Source organism: Amphibalanus amphitrite, unplaced genomic scaffold, assembly GCF_019059575.1.
Source record: "Amphibalanus amphitrite isolate SeventyFive unplaced genomic scaffold, NRLGWU_Aamphi_draft 000474F_arrow, whole genome shotgun sequence".
NCBI classification, from domain to species: domain Eukaryota; kingdom Metazoa; phylum Arthropoda; class Thecostraca; order Balanomorpha; family Balanidae; genus Amphibalanus; species Amphibalanus amphitrite.
The window spans coordinates 320,857-343,923 of NW_024881968.1; the positions used below are offsets into that span (position 1 = coordinate 320,857).

A 23,067-nucleotide genomic window follows, 5' to 3' on the forward strand; every position below is an offset into this window, starting at 1 on the left:
CTGATGGCTTGGATGGGGCCGTTGTGCCCCTTTCTGTGTATTTATAAGGCAGCGCAAACCCGTGCGATGAAAGGAACCCATTAGACTGGTTCATACCGACCGGCTGTTGTGGCGCAGCGGCCGAGCCCATCCCCAATCCCAATGGGACCGGACTGTTGACGGGACAGCTGCACACCCAACCTCTCGGAAATATGTGAGGAACAACATTAACTCAATTTATTACAGAGTTACTTAGCGGTACATAGTACATACTTTTCTACGGGACGGAATATCCACAGTAAACAAACTATTCTACCACTGCATCACACATTCACGTAACAAAACAACCGGTTCTATTTCGGTGGAGTCTCCGATATCATCCATGGCTGAGCTAAGCACATTTGCGATCATTCTCGGAGAGGAATATATCCTGGCAAAGAAAACTAAACATGAATGAACTCTGTATCAATGCTGGACAAACTTGTTTGGTTGGTTGAATGATGCTACAAATAAATATGTGCCAAGCCCAAGAAGGCGCTTGACCAGAAGCTTAACTTACACCATACACATATGAGAGCCTAACAACTATTGGGCTAGGTATCACGAAACGCTTATCATTTATTCGTCTTGAGTAATTTCAATTTGAAACATGAATGATGCCAAATGATGTCGGAAATTTCGTTCTAGCACTCGAAAAGATGCCGACCTGACAATAAGCGCAATCACACATCTAAACTATAACAAATATAGCATACCTCTGGCTTCATATTTTGTTTACTTTGCATCGTATAACTACGCTGCTAGTAAGCTGCCGTTGTTCAGTCACACCGCCGGAAAAATGTACGCACATCTTGGTGATCGATTGCCTTCTTTGATATCCCTTAAGACCTCTAAGCACCCTCTCAGAGTCATTTCAGCGCTCTCGGCGTTCACAAAGAGCGTTTTAGCACTCTCTCATAACCTTGCAATACAGTGTCACGAAAATTACTCTCAGTGATTTCCCGGTCATCTCTCAGCAAATCCCTAGTACCCTCTCGGTGTCTTCTTCAGGCTATCGGCGCCTTCTTGGTCCCCTCTCGGCGCCTTCTTGGATCCCTCTCAGTGGCCGGCGGACTTTGGGGTCCGTTTTGCCGCGCGGTACTGGGCGAACACGTCGTTTTTCCAGCATTTGCAGCTGCCCGGCACCAGGAACCAGTCGTAGTAGAGACGAACCTGCCAGCAAGGGGTACGGAGTGACGTCACCAGGGGCTCTAGAAGGGGATGCAGAGAATAGAGACTGTGACATCAGGGAAGGGGTAAACATCGCAAACGGTCGTTCAGTTGAGTAAAAGACCTGGTGTACACAGCAAAGTGAGCTACGCAAGCTGAGCTATGCAAAGCACTCGTAATTGCAAAGGAAATATGCCAATTTGACGCATGTAATGTTTAGATTTTAAATCAAATTCATATAGCTAGGCATGCATCGGATCATCACGTTCGAGTAGGTAGCTCTCCCGCTAGGAGCTCCAGGCCATTCCGCTTGGAGGCATCACGGATCGTTCTCGAATTCTGCGGACGGTCGAACTCAATCAGGGGCGCAGTGACACGATAAAAACACGCCTTTCAGAGCTGGTGCCACCATTAAATCGGCTGGGACGTGCTGTATCGATTTCAGAGCGGCCCGTCCCGCGACTCCACATTGTCCAATGTCTATCACATTTCTCCCTTCTTTACCTTGGAAAGAGGAGGAGGGGGAGAGAGTGTGGGAGGAATAGGAGGGGCTCTCGCGGTGGTAATATTTGACCTCTGAGCGCCCATTGAGTCCGTCTAAGACCATTGAATGCAGCGTCCCACAGGAGCTTCTCCAGCGCCCGTTCTTTTGACCCACGCCACCGCCGCGGGCTGGTATGGCGCCCGCGGTGCCGGGGCCATTCAGAGGTGCTTCATATCAGCAGCGGCCGGGAGAGCGGGCAGTGTCGGCAGCCTCTGAGCTCTATGGTCCACCAGGGGGGAGGGAGAGGGGTGCTCTCACGGGGCGGAGACGGCACGTAGCGCCGCATATAGCCGAACAGACGGGCCGAATCCCCAGAGCGGCCGCTGCGGTCGGATTATGACCAGGCGTGGCCGCCGACTGGCGAGCAACGAGGACCAAAATAGACTGACATAGTGGGGTATGCTGTTAGATAATGACGTCGTTATTTTGGTGGGTCTGCTTTAGAGAAGCCTAATGTGTGAGAATAAATTACCGTGTTTAATTATTGGGAGCATGAAACTTGACTGGACTAAGGACCTCGACGATGAAGTTGACTGGTCTTGAAAGTTAAGTCATTAATGAACATCAACTTCAGCATACACGACAGGTACTTGGTCTATGAAAGGTCACAGGTCTATTTACAAAATTAACAGATCTTGAGTTTATAAATTTTCATTACGAGTGTCTCAATAGAGGCCTTATTGCATGTTACATTGTTACATTTATACCAATTCACATAAGCCACTAGTCATATTGCTGAGATTGAGATGTGAATGTGCACGATCTGATTTCTAGTCTCCATTGGTGACCTTTGGGATACCCCATCCCCCTACCCACCGTCTCCCATTCCCACCTGATAGCAGCCCAGCTGATCTGTCCCGTCGCAGTGCTCCGCCGGCCGCCCTGCCCGCTCCTGTAGCTGGGCTGGGGCGGGGGCGGGGGCGGGCGGTTGCTGACCGCTCACAGGCGCCCGCGGCGGCGTCACAGGCGCCGCCAGGGGGAAGGTCTGGTGTGGGTAGAATAGTTCGGCGACTAGTAGAGAGATCCACCGCGGAGAGGAGAGACATGAGCCTTCGAGAAGGTGGCAACGACTTGACCTGGGGGGCAGGGGAGGGGAGGTCAGATACGCGAGTCATACAGCAGATGACAACGACTTGCCCTGGGGGCAAGAGAGGGAGAGGTCAGGTGCGCATCCCTTCAGAAGGTGACATTTGCATGACCTGGGGGCAGGGGAGGGGGAGGTCAGGCGCACGTCCCTTCAGAAGGTGACAGTTGCATGACCTGGAGGCAAGGGACGAGAGGTCAGGGACACATTCCTCCATCAGGTGACAGTAACTCGTCCGGGAGGTGGGGGAGGGGGCACAAGTCAGTGAACAGATATCCTACGGCAGGCCATACGGTCATTACCAGTTGCCTTACACATTTTCACACTTTCTATGAGCTGTGTCACTCAACGTCTCCCTATCCGAAATTATTTTCGTCTGCCACGTGATCATCGTATCTACCTGTCATTTGGGGCTCATACTCCGCCCATCTTTGAGAACTTGCATGTATTTATCGCCCTCTTGAGATCAAGAACGGTGATCCATTACCCGAGCAACTTCCAAACTTGCTGCATATATTGCTGCAACATCCCTCACTTCCGCCCTGGGCTGTCGGGACCAGTCAGCTCGCCGGGGACGCTGTCAGGCCGAGCCGCGTCATTTGATTCCGCGGAAAGTGATCTTATTTCAGCTCTGGGCTCTGACAGTGCCTGGGTGAAATCCATCCGAGATCTACCAATTTTCGCTGAATGGTTTTACCGTTCGAGGAAGCGACATTCAGATGAGATGTATGCTTCGAGAGCACTTACGTTGAAACGTTATCCATGCATACTCTACATTTGTAGAAATCGAAACCCACTCGAGTTCTCTGTACCGTACAATTAGCCTGAAGATCTTTAAACGTCTGATAGCTTGAGTGACGCCACTCCACAGTCCACAGTGAAATCAACTCCTGAGTGAAATGAACTGGATCTAGTGGAGCGTACTCAACCAAACGGCACACAATTTTCTTCAACCAGACCTGGGCGGCCACTGAGACCGAACCGTATTCAAATCAGCCCAGCGTAAAATCCGGGACACTGTCAGACAATGGCGCTCGCCAGCGCTCATCGCTGCTGCTGAGGCTGGCCTAATTGGTTGACAATGTGTAACCACCGAGCTGACAATGGAATTGGACGAGCTGAGATTTAAGAGAAAGACGCCGGAAGCTGCTATGTCGACCGCGAAATGGGCGGCGCAGATGTGAGACGTTTAGAGTGAATTGTACCTTGATGAGTTTTAGAATTAATAGCATTACGCTGCAAGCCGCGAGGTACGTTGACCTGAGTATTTTGAGTAGACACTTCGAGTAGCCAAGGGCGCTTAGGAGAAATGAGACTTTCCGGAACGCTAAAATGTCTCAAGATTAGCGTTCACTGTCCTCATAATTAATCAATCTTTGGATAAGTGAATCAACTGGTTTGCTATTCATTTCAAAGCACGCTACCTATCGCAAACGATTAAACAATACACTGAACGTTATAATGAATCTACCTATATTTATAATGAATCTGAAAGGTATAATATTGTGTAATCTCGCGTAATTCCCAGACCGCTAAAATACTATTTTACTTCCAAAATACCATTTGAACTTCCAAGCCCCAATCAGGCCCTTTGACCCCACTCACACGCAGCTGGTGACCTCAATGGTCTGAGTGAAGTACCCTTCGTGAGGAATCTGCACCACGTAACGCCAAATCCCCTCGTAGTTCCGAGCGAACACCGGCGTCACGTAGTCGACCACCGAAGGACACGGGGTCAGCGGCGCGTCTCCCGAGGTCAGGTCAGGGGATGACCTCTGGCTGACCTCTTCGTCAGAGTCCCCGCCGCCGCCGCCGCCGCCCGACCAGCCCCTGAACAGGGTGCAGAATCTGAGGGAGAGAGAGAGAAGGGTTATATTAGTGCTGTAGGGTTACATACTCACTAAATAACGCGCAAATTATGATCTAAAATTATTGCAAATATTAATGCACCATAAGCTAAGATTCTCTACACAAATATTTTATTTCACATTTTTTTACGGTGAAGGCTATCGGTGTTACGATTCCACGAAGACAGGGCATATTAACAATCAGAATCCGCTTGAAATACAACATCATTCTCAAAAAGTTATTTCGGTGAAAATTAATGCACTGATTAGTGACAAGTTGGTACGCAGCACTTTATGTATAAGTAAGAAAAACAAACAAACAGATAACCGTTCTTTTGGTAGGTCACATTCATCCAACATCCTATAAACACAAATACGGCATTCCTGATCAGTTTAACTATTATTCAGATGATGTTTCCCGGATAATCAAATCCCCGGGGAGGCCCCACCCTGACCACGGCCAACACCTGTCGGGGCACACCGCCCGGGGCGGTCGTCCGGTCGGCGGCTCTGATTGGTCGAACGTCACGTGCCCCGGGGGCAGGCAGAGGCAGTCAGCTGACTCCCGTACCGCCCGCGGAGAGATCAATAGCGCCTCCCGGGGGGGGGGGGGGGGGCAACAGGTGCGTAGCCCGGAGACAGGGTCAGGGGGATAGAATGCAGAGAAAACTGGTGAACAGGCAGAGTACTCGTATTCTTGTCAATGGGCCATGGGGACTGGATACATATAAATGATCTCCTTAACCGTACCCAAATACAGCAATCTGTGGTGGCCCGTAAGCCGAAATACCTATTACCTATTACCTCTATTACCAATGGTATTACGTTAGATAGGTTCTTCCAAAGTTGCATTAGGGTATGTTTGTTGCGGTTCCACTATTTAAACCATTTACTCCTGCATCAATAGCCGCTAGCATTTGACGAATAAATCGGTAACAGTAAAGGGCAAAGAGGTAGGTGCGTCAGTCGTCACTGAGCTTCAAAATGACGTCAACCCTTATTTCTCTTTCATTTAAGTTTGTACCAGATTGGCAGCTCAGATAGGTACACATTACACAATCAGCCCAACTCCGAAATGAGCCATCGAAGTTGAACAGTCAGCTACTGAAGCCCGAGTGACGTCATAGCTGACGGCAGCATCGATTTCGGAGCGGACTGTCGTGAGCCTGTGACGTCACAAGACCGAACGGGAGCTAATGGGGAGCATCCGTCAATGTCCCGACCCTGTGGGAGGATATTGGTCGGGCTGCTTCTCTAATGTCCACAGAATCAATAACGCAAACCTCTTGTTTGAGTGTTTCGAAGATAAATTGCCGGCAGTTGTGAAGATCAAATTCTAACCGGAGACGAAAACCAAGCAAACGTGCAACATAAGCACAATGGGTGATTGGTTTGCAAGCAATGAACTTTTGATACGGCTTATCATAATACCGTTTAACGTATATGGTAGGAATCCGGATGAATTTAAGACTACGCTCAAAGTTCATTAATCTCCGCCCCAGTGGGGGGGGGGGGCATATGTTACCACCCTGTCGCGTTTTTTTTTTTGCGTGTGAATAAAAAACCGCGGCGCGTAGCGCCGCGCCGCTTGGGGTAGCTTTTGGTACATCAATTATCAATTTTGGACAATGTGTGAGTGAAATTTTTGACCCCAGATCATGTCAGGTCAGGTCACCAGGTTAAGTTAACTGACCAAGCCTAAAAAAAGTTTGCAATCACGTCCAGCCTGCAGTGTTTGTCAGAAAGGTTTTAAACTTGATGGATTGCATGCTGTTATGGGCGCCTACAATTTGTATATCTCGGATTTTTTTTATATCCGTGACCTAAGGTCAGGTCAGTGGCGTGACCTTTCCATTACAAGTCAATGGAGAAAAATGAAAATACCTCTAGATCTGTGTGTACGCATAGGAACAGTTCAAATATTTCAGAATCACAATGATTTGGACCACCCGTGATGACCTTGGTGTCATTTTTTGCTGATAGCCTCTAGAAAGGTCATCCGAGGTCATTTGAGGCTACAAGCATACAGGCGCGTAACCACCACTGGGGACACTGGGGACCGGTCCCCAGTAACTTTTGGGTTACTGGGGACCGTCCCCAGTAAAACCGACGACCTCAATTTGCTTGAATAGCCAATTATTGTCTCTAAATCGACGTGAAGAGTAATATGTAGTCAACGGAAAACAAAACTGGATGTTTTGCTTAGCCAGCGCCCGGGTGGGCCTCTCAACCAACTTAGCCTTGGTGGTGGTGGGGGGGGGGGGCTTTTTGGCCACACCAGATTACCTAAGCAAGCTAGAAAGACGCGGTAGGAAGCAGCAGATAGCTCGCTACAGTATCTTTCAGAATTACCTATGTCATTTTTGATCAAGTCATCGCTCAGGTCACTGGAGGTCACCAAAGGTAAAATTTTCACAAACTTTTATTCCCAATTTTGACAACTTTTCACAAATCGGCGCATACGTCAGGAACCAATAGAGCTGCAGTGCTGCGGGAAAGCGCATTCGATAGCTTTTTCAAAGACCTTTCTGAGCAATGTTCTCAGCTTTGACCTAAGGTCAACGGTTTAGCTTCCAGGTTGGCGTTTTGCGGGAAAGGTTTTTGTATCATAACTTTTGACTCAAAAATTGCATGGCGCTGATTTTACCGGCATCGCGTTGGTCTCCTCGAGACGCATGGAAGGAAAAGGTCATGTTGCATGTCATGCGATTGGTATTGTTGAGTTGAACACATCCATGGTGTTTGCGCTCTAACATGTTTCTACCTAAAGTAATGGTAAAAAACTGTTGGAGATCTTTCATGACCTGAGATGATCTCAGAGGCATAGAAGGGGTCACAGGTGCAATTTTCTGGTTCAGTGTGTCATGTTTACCTGTGTCGGTGCGCGCCGCGGTTGTGCTTACACGCGCAACAACAAAAAAAAAAAAATGGCAGGTGTGGCCAAAAACGCCCCCCACCCCCTCCTCCACACACTCGGGCGAAGGCTGATCCTGAAATATTATATTTGGTCTTCGCGGCCTTCCATGTGGTCCCCAGTAACTTCGGACTCGTGGTTACGCGCCTGCAAGCATATTTTTGCCAATAACTCGCGATTGGAAAGAGATAGAACGCTGGGGATGGTCTCATTGTGTTTGTCTTGTTGAGACGCATCGAATGATATACAACATTACCTTTTCCGGTCAGGTCATGACCGTGACCTGAGGTCAAATTATAGTTCATTCGACGCGTCTCGGCGAGAGGAACACGATTCTGGCAATATAAATGTCGTGGCTTTTTGTAGTCGAAAGTTATTGTCGAAAAACACTTTTCTTAAAAACAGCTATTTTTGGAGTTTTTGCCCTCTGGAGGCTAAACCGTTGACCTAAGGTCAATTTTGATAATGACCTTATCAAAAGAAGAGCTCAAAAGCTATCGATTGCTGTTCCCTGCGTTTTTTTAGCTACCATAGTTCCTGAGATAACGGCATGTTTTCTGAAAAATATAATGACAATTGGCAAATTTTGACCTTTGATGACCTCTGGTGACCCCAATATTGCTCTAAGATGAAAAATGACTGAAATACTTTCAAACGTACGCATTAAGAGCTATCGACTGCTTTTTACCGCGTCTTTCTAGCCCTCTTAGTTTTTGAGTTAGAGGTGGGTGGTAACATATGCCCCCTCCCCCCTCCCCCACTAGGGCGAAGTTGGCCGAGACCGCCACTGGGGCGCGGGTTAAACTAAATACAATGGAGGACTTGTTTTCTTCCAGTTCCTGTTTCGTCCACGTTCAAAAGCAATTGGGTAAGTTTCTTGGCACCGATGCATTTACAGTAAACAGCGCGTCTTTCGATTAATTCAACGACCGGTGTAGGTAATAGGTATGTCTTTTTAAGATCATAAGATAATATTTCTCGCTGAGCAGGACAAAAGAGCGAAACTGTGGAATGCTAGGGTCACGTAATCAGAAATAGCCAAGCCCGAACAGAGTCTAGTATGAAAAGCATTGCAAACATTGTAGCAGAGCATAGCTATAGCTCAGAAGTTGTGAAGACAAACACAGTTTTGCCTGGGTAGCCTGGCTTTGACAAGGCCCGATCTTTCAGCAAAAGTTAGGAATCCCTGACGCAAACTATTGTTGCATTGGATAACGTTGCAGGCATACGAAATAATGCATGCATATTGCATCTCCTGCTTTTTCAACGCTAAGATGCATGTCTGCTGAAGGCTGAGATGGAACTTAGAAATGCTTTTTAGGGATGGAAGCATTACGTAAAGAAACAGTCCCTATGCATAAAGCTTTGAGTGTACCACTCCAGTTGGTGTAATGTAACATTTGAGATATCATAATTACCGTCAAATACTCACACGCCCCAGTTGGTGTCGCAGAATCCGCGGCTGTTCCTCGCCGGCTCCTCGTCTCCAGCGTCCGCCTTCGGCTGACCTTGACCTTGACCTTGACCTTCAGCCGAGCGCCGACCGCGGCCGCGCTTAGCAAACAGACCGTTTGATTGCCTGCAACAGTTGTCCCATGTCAAACAATGCGAAACAAACAGTAATAACATGAGGATTCCTTGGCGGGACAGGGAGGGGTAAGAGAGGGGATGTCTACAATGCACCAACTTACTTTTGTGTTAGTTTTTTTTTTGCATTTGCATCCATCTGCCTTGGCCAGCAATTACTATTTTCTATCTCCTCTTGCTTTCTCGTTCCTGCTTCATCTCCCTCCATCCTTTCCCTCTCTCTTTCTCCCCCTCTCTCTCTTCTCTCATCTCCCTCTCTCTCTCTCCCTCTCTCTCTCTCTCTCTCTCTCTCTCTCTCTGTCTCTCTGTCTCTCTGTCTGTCTCTCTCTCTCTCTCCTTCTCTCTCTCTCTCTCTCTCTCTCTCTCTCTCTCTCTCTCTCTCTCTCTCTCTCTCTCTCTCTCTCTCTCCGTACATTCTTCACCAGTAGCGTCACCCATCGGCCCACCTTCTCTCACCATTGAGCCGCATGCCATGCATTATGTATTGTGAGGGAGGCACCCGACCAGCGCCCCCGTGACGGGGTCAAAGGTCACAGACAGGTCACCGTCGGGCGGGGTCAGGGGTCACAGGGGACGCGCTGGAGGCGGCCGATAACGCAGCGGGTAGCGGGAATGGTCGTGGGATTTGCGACCAATAAAATGGGCCTGAAACGGCTGGGTGGCTATTGTAGAAACTATACATGAAGTTCGGGTACGTCTTGACGTTTGTTCATCGTAGAGTATGTGCCGCGGCTACAATGCATGACTATTGGGTGTTGAATTATTAACTGTGCTTTATACTTGAAACTCAGGACAATGCTCACAAGACTTAACCTCAATTGCTTCTAAATCAATGCCAGAAACCGACGCCTACAATATGTATACCAACCGTCAAGAGTAGCACCAACGCAGTCTAACAAGGATCTCAATTCTCAGCACTCCGAAGTGTCTTCAAAATGTCCCCAATATTGCGCCACAAATGTCCCCAGAACAGCGCCAAAATTGCCTCATATTGACAGCAGACGGTGCTGACCATCACCATCAACTTTATCACCATCACCATCTGGGGCCATCTGACTGGACATTTGGCCGCCTAACTTTGCTCGCTCCAAGGCCCGCTGGCTCCTCTGGGTGCGGCGCAACAGGTGACCAACTCGAGGGGAAGTCGCCGCTCAGCCGTCAACTTTCCTCGTCCTCAGAGAAATAAGAGAGGTCCCAGACAAAAGCGCAAAAGTGCTAACCATTACTGACGAGGGTGGTGCAGTCGCTAGGGCGTGAAAATGATAACAACGAGGGTAGCGAAACAAATCATGCTACATAATTTCTTAGGAAGATTGATTTGATATTCTGAAGCTGTTCGTTGGAGCAACAAGTTGCCGCTATGTCTGAGTCGTTTTCTGTTATAGAGCTGTCTGCTCATATTTGTGGCAATTGAGAGAAGTAGCACGGTGACAAAAATAATTCAGACTCGTATTTGTAGAAGGCACATATGTAACATTTGCTTTTTGCCGTGTTCATACAATGATATTACTTTAGAGGGGCGATGTGACAATCATAACCTGAAGGACTGAGTTCACCCGTCTCCTGCACTTCCCACATGATGTTTATCGCTCGACGAAGGAAATTGAAGACACGACGGACATTCATGTTGACTGTTGGGAAGTTTCGACACATTGCCTTAGGAATTATCACAACCACGGCGCCTTGCCGCTTGACTGCATAAGACACCGCTCTATTGATTTTGTATAAATTTAACACGCTGATAGAAGAATCCTGATCGAGAGAAAATGTTGACTGATCAATTTAACCATTGCATCACAAGAGCCCATAACACAATGCAGAGTAGCACAGCAAGCAGAGACCATAGCAAATATTCAACAAGATTCGTGTTGACATTCAGCCAAATCATTGATTTGAGTACTTACGCGTGGTGTTTGATTTTGCTCGGCTTCTGGAACCGTGCCACTTTGGGCAGTGTCGGGTCCTTCTTCAGAATGGGAAGAGTCGAGCCGAAAAACTCCAACGATTTGTTCTTGATTAGCTCGCTGTGAATAGAGAGAGATAGTTGATCATTTTGATTGGTTAGGCACTAGGCAGTGCACCAGAGTCAAGTGGTTTCAGGTTTGTGCGTCAAATTGCTGGAGCTCTATGTAAACTTGGACAAACTGAACACAGCACACCATACCCCCACATGGCCATGGGAGAAACTGTTACGTCACTGATGACGTCACCGGCCCGCCGCCGGGCCGGACCGCCGCTGGAGCGGTTCCTGCCGGTCCGCCTGCCCGCCCGGTTACACATGTACTGATACTTGCGCAAGCACAATGATAAGGAAATAATTGACCGTGGTGGTGCAGGCGGGCTTTTGGCTGGTTTGAAGTGTCCGCCTCGGTGATTGCTGTAGTTTCATTCGCTTACAGCTAAGAGAAATATCTTTCCATGGCCGTCGCTTCCAAAATATCGTCCAAATAGTGTTTTGGTCGGTCGTGGGTTCGAATCTCAGCGGCGCGATCGACTGGAATCGCTTTTTACGTTTTTGTTTTACTCCACTCCCAGTTAGTTAGTTACTTCTGAATGAGCATCGGCCCCAGATATTCACGACTGAAACCTTATGCCACTGGCTGAAACCTAACTTTTTATATCGCTGTCTCGGCATATTACACCCCTGTCTATAACAGGCCCATGTAACAAATTCCATAAATAAAGCCCTCCACACCACCCGGGCTGGTTGCTATGTGACCGCACCGACCCGACCCGACGACGCACGCTCTGTTGACCGTGCTGTCCAATTTGGTGGTGCGGGGCCGATTATCGGAGGCCATAGTTTGTGTCCCCATGGAGGGAGATTGATTGGATAGGGCCGAGCCCTGGACAGACGGCGGTGGTGTCGAACAACACGACTCAGGGGGTGGGTGGGGGGGGGGGACTGAGGTTCTAGAAATACGGAAATAAAATTCAATTAAACTTGTTTATTTTTCGTTTACTGTTCAGTGTACACAGTAACATGCTGAGTGATTTCTGGAAAAAATAATTATTTGAAATAAATAGGGTGTGAAATTGAATTGATGAAAGCACCTAATATTCACAGTTAGTTACTTTCATTTCGTTTGGATTGTTCTCATTTCCAAGCGCCCATATGCGTAATTTCCGCTGATATTAGTTGCGAATAGCCAGCGACTATACTCCAACACGATGGGTATTTCAAACTGTCAGCTATGAACTGTTAGCGATGTTGATGAATTCATTAGCGAGAATGTGAATTAGAAATGGAACTATCAAGCCCATGGTGTTGGAACATTGGGCCGTACATAATTCAGGCATGGGTGGCACACAATTTCAGCATCATTCTGAAGTTCTTGTGACGGTAATGCTACAGTGGGTTGCTGCCATAAGTGGGTCGTAAAACGCCACCCGGACCGAGTCGTGTTAAATATTAGTGTCAGATTGGGTTTGGATTTTGACAGGCATATCTTCAGTCCTGGTTTGCTTGGGCAAGCATACTTTTGTCTGGATACGTTTAGATGCATCGGTTTAAGCGAGGCAACATATACAATAGGCTGCGCAGTACTTACACATGCAGACCTATTAATTCCCCTCTAAGCCATATCCTCGTTTCACATAAGCCGACTATCGACTGTATAATTGATGTTCTAATTAACTGACTGATTTCCCGCCCCGCTCCTGCGTACAAAGGGTAGGCATGTCCGTCGAATCCCTCAGGCTGGATGGGGTTCTTGGGCAGTTTTCCTGTCTGAAGGTCTCCGCACAGCGTCTCCGAGAGGCGCATGTCCTCCTTTGGCGAGTCCAGGCCTGCGGGCAGAGAAGAAGAAAAATGTTAGAAGGAGGAAGAAACAACAAGCCACCAACCTCAATGATTTGATGATGTCGAAAAATGTCTCAACGCTTAAGTCAATTAAAGCCATTATTTATATAACTCATGCAGATTTGTTGTGTTTTTGTTCAATCAATTTTCAGATGCATCGACTGGGTGTTAAATATAGCGTTAATGCATTGTCATCCGTCTGTTGTGTTCTTGCCTCCGGAAATGTCCGCATAACTCTCGGGTATTTCAAAGTCCTATGAGGTGATGGACAAGCAGGTCACGTAGTGAAACGCTACTCAAGAGCTCTCCCTAAACGAACGCCGTTTTACCAATGGCACTGGTGTTTTGAGTTTATTTATTTACGCTTGATGCAGTGGCAGCTATATTCAGCATGACGATAACCAGCGTAATCTCTCTCTCTCTCTCTCTCTCTCTCTCTCTCTCTCTCTCTCTCTCTCTCTCTCTCTCTCTCTCTCTCTCTCTCTCTCTCTCTCTCTCTCCTCTCTCTCCTCTCTCTTCTCTCTTTCTCTCCGTCTCTCTCTGTCTCTTTCTTTCTCTTTCTCCCTTTCTCTCTCCCTCACTCCCCTCCCTCTCTCCTCCCCTCTCTCCCTCCCTTTCTCTCCCCATCCCTTTCTCTCCCCATCCCTCCCTCCCTCTCTCTATCTCTATCACAGGACATCTCAGATGCCTTCCTACCGTCCTCCCCTGAGAATCAGCACCGTGTTAGGGGCGACAATCCTTTACTTAGGCATCCCCTGAAGGCATGCTTCCCCAAGCCCTAACAGACAACAACTGATGCAAATTCCTGGTGAAGAGAACGGCAGGCTTATGGGCGTCTATAGTATGAGAGGAAGTTTTGAACGAGTGTAAATATCGCGTGCTGCATTTTTTTGTCACATGACGCATACACATGCGTGTGAAATGTTCATTTCTTCATTTTTAGTCGCTTTAATGCAAAATAAAAAGCTGGGGCCAAACATTAATATTAGATTGTTGCTTGGTTAGTGGTTACCTATGTATCTTTGTTGGCAGATAATTGAGTGTTTTAAGGGAAATAAGGATGAAAGCATTGTCGTGTTTTTGGTTCATTAGTCTCACTAATCATTAATCTCATGACGTCATAAATATCCGTCTACCATGGGACCCGTTTGATGGGCGTTGCTGTCACGCCACGACTACTTTGTAATAGGATCGCTCGCATTAGAGTCCTCTGGGGATCGATTTAATTGAAACTGCAGGCTAATCATTTAAGCTCGAGTGCGCTCATCCCTCTTCAGACACGCAATAACATCGTCAGTTGACGGTGATATATCCGCTGCAATACTACGGTTCAGCTCTTCAGCTGAACGTTGCATTTCTCATGACTCATTCATGACAAAACACTTGCGGTTGAAGCCCATCTACGTCATCAAGTGAAAATGACTGACAGCACTTTCTATTGCCGAAAATAACACGGCACGTCGCCGCGGAATCCATTCGCACATTTCCATTGCTGATCTGACGTTGTAGACAGTTTCACTCTTGCTACAGATCCAGGCTGTTGCAGGCTGGCTGGCGGGACTGGGGTGGAATAAGTTAAGCGCAGTTGATCGAACATGTGGGTTTGAGTGCTCAGTTGAACGGAAAGTCATCTGCTCAATTGACCGCGGTGCATAATTACGCAGTTGGCTGAGCGGCAAACCAGGCAGTTGACTCAACAACTGATCTTGCATCTTCCAAGGCTACCAAATAACTAGTCAACCGAGTAGTCTATCGCATATTTTGTCCCACACTCAGCTATATGTACATGATTGTCCAGACAATCAACCGAACATCTGACGAAGAAATCCAGCTGTGTGTATGACCGGAAAGCTGACCGCGTAAAGTCCAGGTGTCCAGGTTATCTCACAGATGGTCGTGGAAACAGATGGCTCGGACATATGGCTGACCTGATTGTCGGACAGATGGTTGAATACGTAGTTATAGAACATGTGCATTGTGCAACCGTATCTGTTGAGCAATAGACGGACAACTACAATCACCTATTTAATAGAACATATGCCATTGAACAAAAGATGGTCAGATAATTAATCGATGAGATGGACAACATTTGGAAAGCAAAGCGGTTTAGCAGCGGAATTTAACACCGGGAAGTTATACTGTGGATCAACTGATAAGTTAACCAGATTAGTGAAAAACTATCCGTGGATCCTCACAATCTTTTGACCGAACAACTGACGGACACACGCTTGCTAACATACCCTTACATACCTCTACATCTACATGATCACAATATCACAGCCTGAACACCATTCTTCGACTGACGACCTATATGTCCTTCATCTGCTAAGCTGCTACCTCGCGTCACTTCCCGAAACATCCCTACTCACCAAACCCAAGCACGTCTCCCGCAAAGGATCAGCCTGACCACGCACGCTCGCAGTTCCGATTGACGCGCAATCTCCGATGTTCATCGTCCGTCATGTCTCATCAGCGCTGGTCCATTGGTGCCCACTTGTGCGGTCAGAGAGGCGCGAGATCTCATCAGGCCCCAGACGTGTTTTGCTGATTTTGCCGACGAGGGAGAGGGGGAGTGGGGGGGGGAGGCGGGTGTTGGACGGTGGACGGGGGACGGGGGACGGGGGACGGTTGACGGTGGACGGTTGAGGTGGACGGATGGTAGACGGTGGTTGGTCACTTTGGTCAGCGGTCTGCAATCATTGCTCAGCCGTCAGTGATTCGATGGATAGTGGTCACTGGTCAGGTCAGTGGACAGCTATCCGCACTTCGCAGTCATCATTCGTCAGTTGTCGTCGATCGCTCGTCGTCTGTCATTGGTCGGTCGCCGTTGGTCTTTACCCGTCGTTGGTATGTCGGCTGTGGTCGGTCTGTCGGCTGTGGTCGGTCGGTCGGTGGTCAGCGGTCGCGGTCGCGGTCGGTCGTTCCGCCACCCCTGGACGATGTTGGATTGGGGTCGGCGGTCGGCGGTCGGCGGCAGCTGGGCGCAGCCGCCTAGGAACTGGGTTAGGAGAGCCACGGCCGCGCGACGGCCGGCCGCCGGCCCCGTGCCGCTACCAAGACTGTGCACGTCTGCATCCGTGCATGGCTCTTTGACCAAGCCCTTCCACCGTGTGGGGTTCAACCAAGGGCGATATTTTGACCAATGTTGAGCCCGTTCATAGACCGTTCCATAAACTAACCCCGCTACCTGACGTTAGAGCCTACAGAGGCACGCCCGTGGCCGGGTTATTGGAGCAAAACGCCCCGGGCGCTGCCGGAACAGAGGACAAAGGGAGTCGGACGGTACACGTGTCGTCCGCGCACTGGTGGGTGGCTGACCGAGACGAGATGATATGATACGGGAGTATAGGGTGGTTTTCTAGAAAAGCGTGGATTTATTTGCTCCGTCTGTTTAGATTATTTATGAATGTCAGATTCAGTCAGTGGGGACGTTGCTTTCCCTCTGTTCCGCCTGATAAAAGATGCAAGTGTTGTCCCAGGAGTGAGCGAGGTGCCACGGTGAAGGAATTATATTAGAAGGAAAGCTGCAAATATCTCGCCGTTTTCAGTGGAACCGTCAGGTCGAATGATTTTTAAATGACAGAGCCAAGACAAATCACCAGAGAGAAAAATACGAGACGACAACCAAATGACATATTTTATGAAAGAACAGAAGTAGGAAAATAATGAACATGAAAGCGTGTGCCAGCAACGCACCACCCATTCTTTGCACCGCCAGACCTCTAGTCACACAGTCTGCCAGTCCTCCAATCAAGCTTGTCGCCTTTTCTACAGTCTGTCCAATGTTTTCTCAGTCCTCTCACTAGGCTCCCTGACGAATTTCCCTTCACCGCCATCAACAGTTCCACACTATGGATCGACCACCGTTTCACAATGGCAACGTTGTGTATGGGCGAACACAAAATGGCATGCGTGCGTGTGCCCATATTTTCGACCCACACGCCTTTCGCCTTTGCCAGCGTGGTACTCGGGTCACTACCCGTCCTGCAAAGGGTCATTTCCCTCATGGAGCGTCACTGCCGCCACATGAAGGGTCATTGCCAGCGTCAACTCATTACTCGGGGGTTGACGGAGACCCGTTCACTGAACTGGGACAGGGGTCACGAGGTCGCGTGCCTCGCGCGGTCACCCTGCGCCTCCCACCAATGCAGATAATAAAGCCACTGGGAATCCAATTAAGCTTTCGCTCGCACAACAGGATGTTCGGTTGGATGTTTAATATTTTATTTTATTTCCGAACGCGTGACTGAACAAGCAATTATGTGCCGCAGTAGGCTGCAAAAGCAATGTAGCTCTTCAAAGCAGGCCAGAAAGAGATTGCTATGCGATGTTGTTATTACATTCTGCCTTCGAATAACGCTCTCATATCAGAAATTCAATATTGAGTTTATCCAATCTATGGCTTCCAGGCCCTGGTATGCATGAAAAATGCATCACTTTTATTCCGTTAAATAATTAAATCAGGAACTCAGACTATGCTGCGCATTTATGAATTCTTGGAATACTTCAACATATCAAACTATATTTCACAGGAGGCTTTTCTACGGGATTCCGTAGTCTGCATTGGTTGCATTTCAAGGACGAAAGGATATACGTTGAGTTGTATTTGGAAGCTTGTCATAAGAGAGACAAATGCCAGATAACCTATCTTCATCTTATAGTTACTTGCGATCGTTTGACATACCAAGTTGAAAAGAAAAGGTAAGACAAACGCACATTTTAGTGCGTTAGTTTCTTATCTCATTTGAATAAACACCTAAGCTGTCGAAATGCAAGAAAAGTCCACCTTCAAAGGACGGTGATTTTCCTGCTTTTAGATTGCAGCCAACACAAGAAAGGCTATAGCTGTCACGAAGTGTCCTAATGAAACAAATTACATTTGTAAGAATCCTACATGTTCAAAGGCCAAACACTGATGCACTATGTTACACGATTCAGAAGAGCTCCATATTTGAAATTCCGTAGGCTGGCCATGATTCAGCCAGGAGTCCAGCCTGGGATGTCGTCAATTGTGGGCCAAAAGGTCGTCCGGAATACCGATTCGGGCCTGTACTAGCATAACAATGCGTTTGTCTCGGGACCCTAGGCTTCCGTGGCGGCCGGTGCCGCTGTCAGTACTTACTGAGATCTGCTAGAGAGGTCACTGGACAATATGTTGTGGATTTGACGGTTTGCAGAAGTCAGAGCTCAAACTACCGTTTTCTCTTCAGTCTTCAAAAGATAGATCTCTTCACTAGATGCATTGCTTGTAAACATTTCCAATGTTTTGCAGTCGAAATGATTATGACAGTGTGGCATCAGTAGAACACAAATGCCACCAATAACTAAGCAGCCCTAGACAAGACTGTTTCATTTTTCTGCAACAACGAGTAAGTTTGACATGAACACATATGGTCCAAAGGTCAGACTACGAGTGCGCTGCCATCGGCACAGCGTGCAATAAAAATAGAGCCCAGCTGTTCGGATTGGAGCGGAGAGGCCAGGCTGCGCCAAACCCCAAATGAGAGCAAAGTTTTAAACTGGAAAGTTCTGTAGAGGGACTGACTGATCTAGATTCGGTTAACTCGTTACAAACCAGCCTGGGTACAAGTTTCGCCGGCTCGTTCTGAGCATATGACGACGCTCCGTCAAAAGTCAAGGGCTGGATCTACGAAATATATTAGGTACAATGAAATGAACAAAGACGAGCTGGTATTTGGGTAGAGGCGGGCTAGGATTCATTGTTCATGGATTCAATTCGTTTGCCAAAAAGAAGCACTTATCCAGAGGTTTAATCAAGTTGCGGGAAGATCTGTTTATTGATAATTAAATGCTTGATTTTTTTTTGCGTCTTCAACACTAATTTCATAATTACGAACCGTCATTGTTATCTGATGAATTTGGCCTAACAAATTAAATCCGATTGCTGCGTCAGGACGCATTTCTGAGTCGTGTTTCCATAAGAAGCTTTGCTTGCTGGATAATTGAGTTGTGTAAAAGTAGAGCATCAGTGTGGTCCTGCCAACTAAGAGCAACTCTCTAGTTGAAATAGCTGCGAGTGCCGATGTTAGCGACTCCCTGTGCATTTTCGACAAAAAATGAAAAGCACATGAACATTAGCACATTCTCTAGCCCAGAACGATTAAGCCAAAAACGGCAAACGTAAGCACCCTCTCCCCAAGAGTGGTATGACTGTCAGAATGGCCCATTTAAGAGTAAAGCGAGTAGATCAGTTAGTGTTGTTCGTTGTCTATCTATGTAAGTCCTCATAAGAAATGATAAGAATTCTCGCTGCAGCTTGCTGAAATTGAAGTAAATAACCCGTTCCAAGTATCCATTTACTCGTAAACCGGCCACTAATGGTACTCGCCGCTCAACAAACGAAGGGCTGCACATCGGTGGGGAATGCTGATGTTCGGCATTTCAACTACAGGATGTAGGATGTTGAGAATGCCAACAAGTACTTTAATTTAACGTACTTTAATACGGTAAATTGGATCTCCAGGAACTCAAAACGTATGTTGAAACAACCTAGAATTGAGAAACTATGAAACCTTGGTTTTCTATTTTCTGTGGTTAGGAAGCTGTACAAAATTACGTTCAACAAAATAAAAACATCGATTGCTACAACTGACTGCTTTGGACTATTACTGGGCGTCAATTTTCCTCTTGTTCCATGACATCGAATAAAAAATACAACAAAATTACATTCAAAGCACCAGTGAGCGACAGATTTACCTGGACACGGTTTGGACGTTTGCGCGTACGGTGGTTTTCGCACTTTGGGCGGTGTCTTGAAGGGAGCTGTGTCGAACAGGTAGTACCCATCGGGTGGTGTCATTTCGACAGCACCGACAGAGGCCGCCAGGGCACACACCTGAAACGAAAACAGAGGGTGGTTACTGGTTACTGGCTGCAGCGTGGTAAATAGATACCCGGCTTCCTTCTGGGGAATGGCAGATTATGCAATTATGCACCCTACCGTTTTTTAGATAACTTAAATCATTTTGTTATCCGAAAATAGTATTCATTTGAGTTATGCACAAGCGTGAAGTTAATTGCATCAGTACTCGTAAATTACTCTGAAATTAGACACATTGGTGCTTCACACATTCAAAACAAGTATTTTCCGTAATTACCGACGTCAGCATTTCCCTTTCAACACAACTTTCTCCTCTGCATTGTCCTGCCATATGGGTTTAGTTGTCCGGATTACTAGCTGAGCCATCTTGGTGTTAATCACTGTTCTGAGAAGTTGGCACGGTGAAACTGGCTGTGCCGGTGTCTGTGGGACGGCGACCGACGGCAGCGCAGCAGCCGGTGTGAGGGAAAGTCGCTCTGCAACTGACCGGTAACAGGTCAGCCACCCGACAGGGGCCGAACAATGATGAGCGGACAGGGGCGGGGGTAGGGCACTGTGTGATTGTAGAACGGTGGAATAGCGCCCTGCTGTTGTGGAATGATAGAATGACACTTAGTGCGGGGTGGAGCGCTAAAATAAACCTCGCGATCCTTGGATGGTAGCGCCCGGCGATCAGATAAGGGTTTTGTTTATTAAAAGGGTAACATTTCCGTTCCGATTTGAATTTTAATTCAAGATTGACTGTACGATAAACTGCGTGACAACAGTCTTTACTGCTTAAGCCTGAGGTAGCAGTGCCCGACGGATTGTCCGTTTTCATATCCTGCGGCACTCTGCTAAAAATGGATTGGTCATGCCTGGGGACGCGTGGCTTATAGATTCTTGTGGATTTGCCCTGGATTTATCAGCGAACAGCTATGTTATCTATGTAAGTCCCTCCTTCAGAAGCGAGCAGCGTTAAATATAAGCATCATTTCCGCCTAGATGAGGCAGCCCTTTATCCAGGACTGAATATGATAAATCGTCGATCAAATTCCGGAACAGTTCCCTCCACACTCGGCTGCTGACCCGAACACCGTCCAACAATGACCCATCTGACCACCCTCTGTGTCCGACCGACCGACAACAATGGATGGCGTGAGCGGAACGGTCACCCGGGTCACTGCACGGTCTCAGACGCGGGCGATACGGAACAACGAACACTGCTGGGGAGGGGAGGGGAGGGTGGGGGGGGGGGGCGGCTCAGCTGAGTGGGAGGAGGGGGGGGGGGGCTGGGTCGCTGAGACGGCTGAGTGCCGGCCGGCCGGACGGGCTGGGTTAGTTGATTAAGTAACAGGAAGTACCCAGGCGATAGTGAAATTTATTACGTTGCGGGATTGAAACAGAAAATCATCGAAGTTCAGTTAAGTTTGGTTTGATTATTATTTCATCAACCTGTGATTTATCTATCATCACGAAGTAAAACGACGAAAACGGCAAAAAAATGTTGACTCATCTACAATCGGTTAGGTGAAAAAACCTTTGCGTATTGTATGTATCTATCGAAGCAAAAGTGAACTGTAAGAAAGCCTGTCGAACCAATCTTTTCATTCCGCGGTAGTGGTCGTGACGGCACAGCTGATCGGCTCATTGCCCTTCACTTCACAAACACCCTCATACCGAGACATCCGTAGGGCTAAAACCATTGCCGAGGCATCAGCTGCTCGGGATTCAGGTCTAACGCTCGAGCAAATACAGCTATTAATTCTAGCGTAAAATGCACGCAAATAGTCTTGGGAAACCAGCAGGTGGTGAGCGCCAAACGAAAATGGAGCAGTGGGTCGGGACAGAAGGATGGATGGGTAGGACAAAAACCAGGATAGGGCCGCCACAACAGCCCCGGGCCAGCGCAGATTTGCACCGTCACCTGTTTTTGTAATCAGTGGCCGTCTGTTTTTGTAGCACCTTTCTCTATTTACCAATAGCGTCTGGTAGTCTAGGTAGCATATTTTAGCCCTTCTCTGTCGAGGAGAAGGGCGACGCCACAACAGGACAGGGACTATCGAGATGAAACGAGAGGGATTGTTTGGAGGCGCCGTGCCTTATTTGGCTCTTTGGGACCAGATGTCACAACCTACCGTTCACTAGGATAAGGTCCGACGGCAAAGGCTGGCATTATTGCCGCTCGCACCCCAGCATGCCGACTTTTTGCTCATTAATAACGAAATAGTTCCACTTCCCTTCAATTAGCGTATTTAAGTGGATTAAAAGCTGGAACAAAGGTTTGCACGGTACTTCCGCGGGTGTTTTCGCATGTCGTTGTTTTTTGGTTGAGGAAGCCCAGCAGCTGCCGCACTTTTTGTGTACACATGCTGCAAATAGACGAATTCGAAGTGGCTCAAAACGTCGCATACAAATGTGACAAAGCCACATCTTAATGCACAAATTGATATAACTCCGTCGACACTTAGGTTTTCTTATTTTTATTGCAATTCACCTTATTTTCAGAACCAAGCAAACTGTTTTACTGCAAATTGAAACTTCGTGAAGCCAGGAACTCACAAGCTGTAGCTTTGCACTTAAGATAAGCTCACGTATGAATTTCTCCTTGCCCCCCCCCCCCCCACAAACTACTGAAACTTACCGTCAGAAGTAACGCCTCTCCAAGCATTATCATCGCTGATCGCAGACTCGTTGAGACGGTGTCTTATCACAAGCCGCAGCTAGCGGCTCGTTCGATTCTTCCACACGTGCAGACTTCTCACCGATGTGAACAGCTCACTCCCTGTTCTCACCACAGTTCGCACCTCACGTTTTGTCTTCACCTCGGTCACCTCAGCTCCGAGCCTGACGTCAGGTCGCGTCAGAGGTCACGAGTCACGTGACCCAAGCACAGGTCACACACACTGACTGGAACCGTCTTAGCTCCTTTTGGACGCTAGTTATACCCTGGAAACCATCGTCGACAGCCCTGATGCTATGTTACGTCAATGTTCTCGCTCCACTCTCGTCTGTCAATCGTTTGTTGTCTACTGTTTTCTATTTCTCGTTTCCCCACTCTTCGCTGTCAACAGACCAACGTCCACTGTTCCCTTTCTGCCTACTGTCCACGGTTCACTGTCTCTTGTATGCTGTTTGCAGTCTTCCTCTCCACCGTCCACTGTCCACCGTTGTCCACCTCTCCACCCCTCCCGTCTCGCTCCCGTGCCGGTGTGTGTTGCGGGTAGTGCGGTCGCCGGCTGACTGGCCCTCCGTCCGCTACCTGGCGCTGTGGCGCTACT

At 47.9% G+C, this 23,067-nt stretch overlaps 1 protein-coding gene across 1 annotated transcript; it reads right to left on the minus strand.

Moving 5' to 3' along the window:
• Window positions 1-201: 201 nt before the first annotated feature.
• Window positions 202-23,067, minus strand: LOC122392187. Its single transcript, XM_043386790.1, has 8 exons — window positions 22,431-23,067; window positions 19,684-19,822; window positions 12,833-12,953; window positions 11,069-11,188; window positions 9,010-9,156; window positions 4,422-4,664; window positions 2,565-2,808; window positions 202-1,191 (listed from the first exon to the last, which is right to left on the minus strand). Exons 1-8 carry the CDS (start codon window positions 22,461-22,463, stop codon window positions 1,078-1,080), a joined length of 1,161 nt encoding a protein of 386 aa, XP_043242725.1. The 5' UTR covers window positions 22,464-23,067; the 3' UTR covers window positions 202-1,077.

Bases quoted from the DNA above. Each gene is read 5' to 3' on its own strand.
- LOC122392187 (XM_043386790.1), bottom strand. From the start codon at position 22,463: ATGATAATGCTTGGAGAGGCGTTACTTCTGACG. The intron at 11,189-12,832 runs GTACGCAGGAGC...CTCTATTCACAG, and splicing joins GACGGACATGCCTACCCTTT to CGAGCTAATCAAGAACAAAT. The intron at 2,809-4,421 runs GTGAGTGGGGTC...CCTGCCCCCCAG, and splicing joins ATTGAGGTCACCAGCTGCGT to GTCAAGTCGTTGCCACCTTC.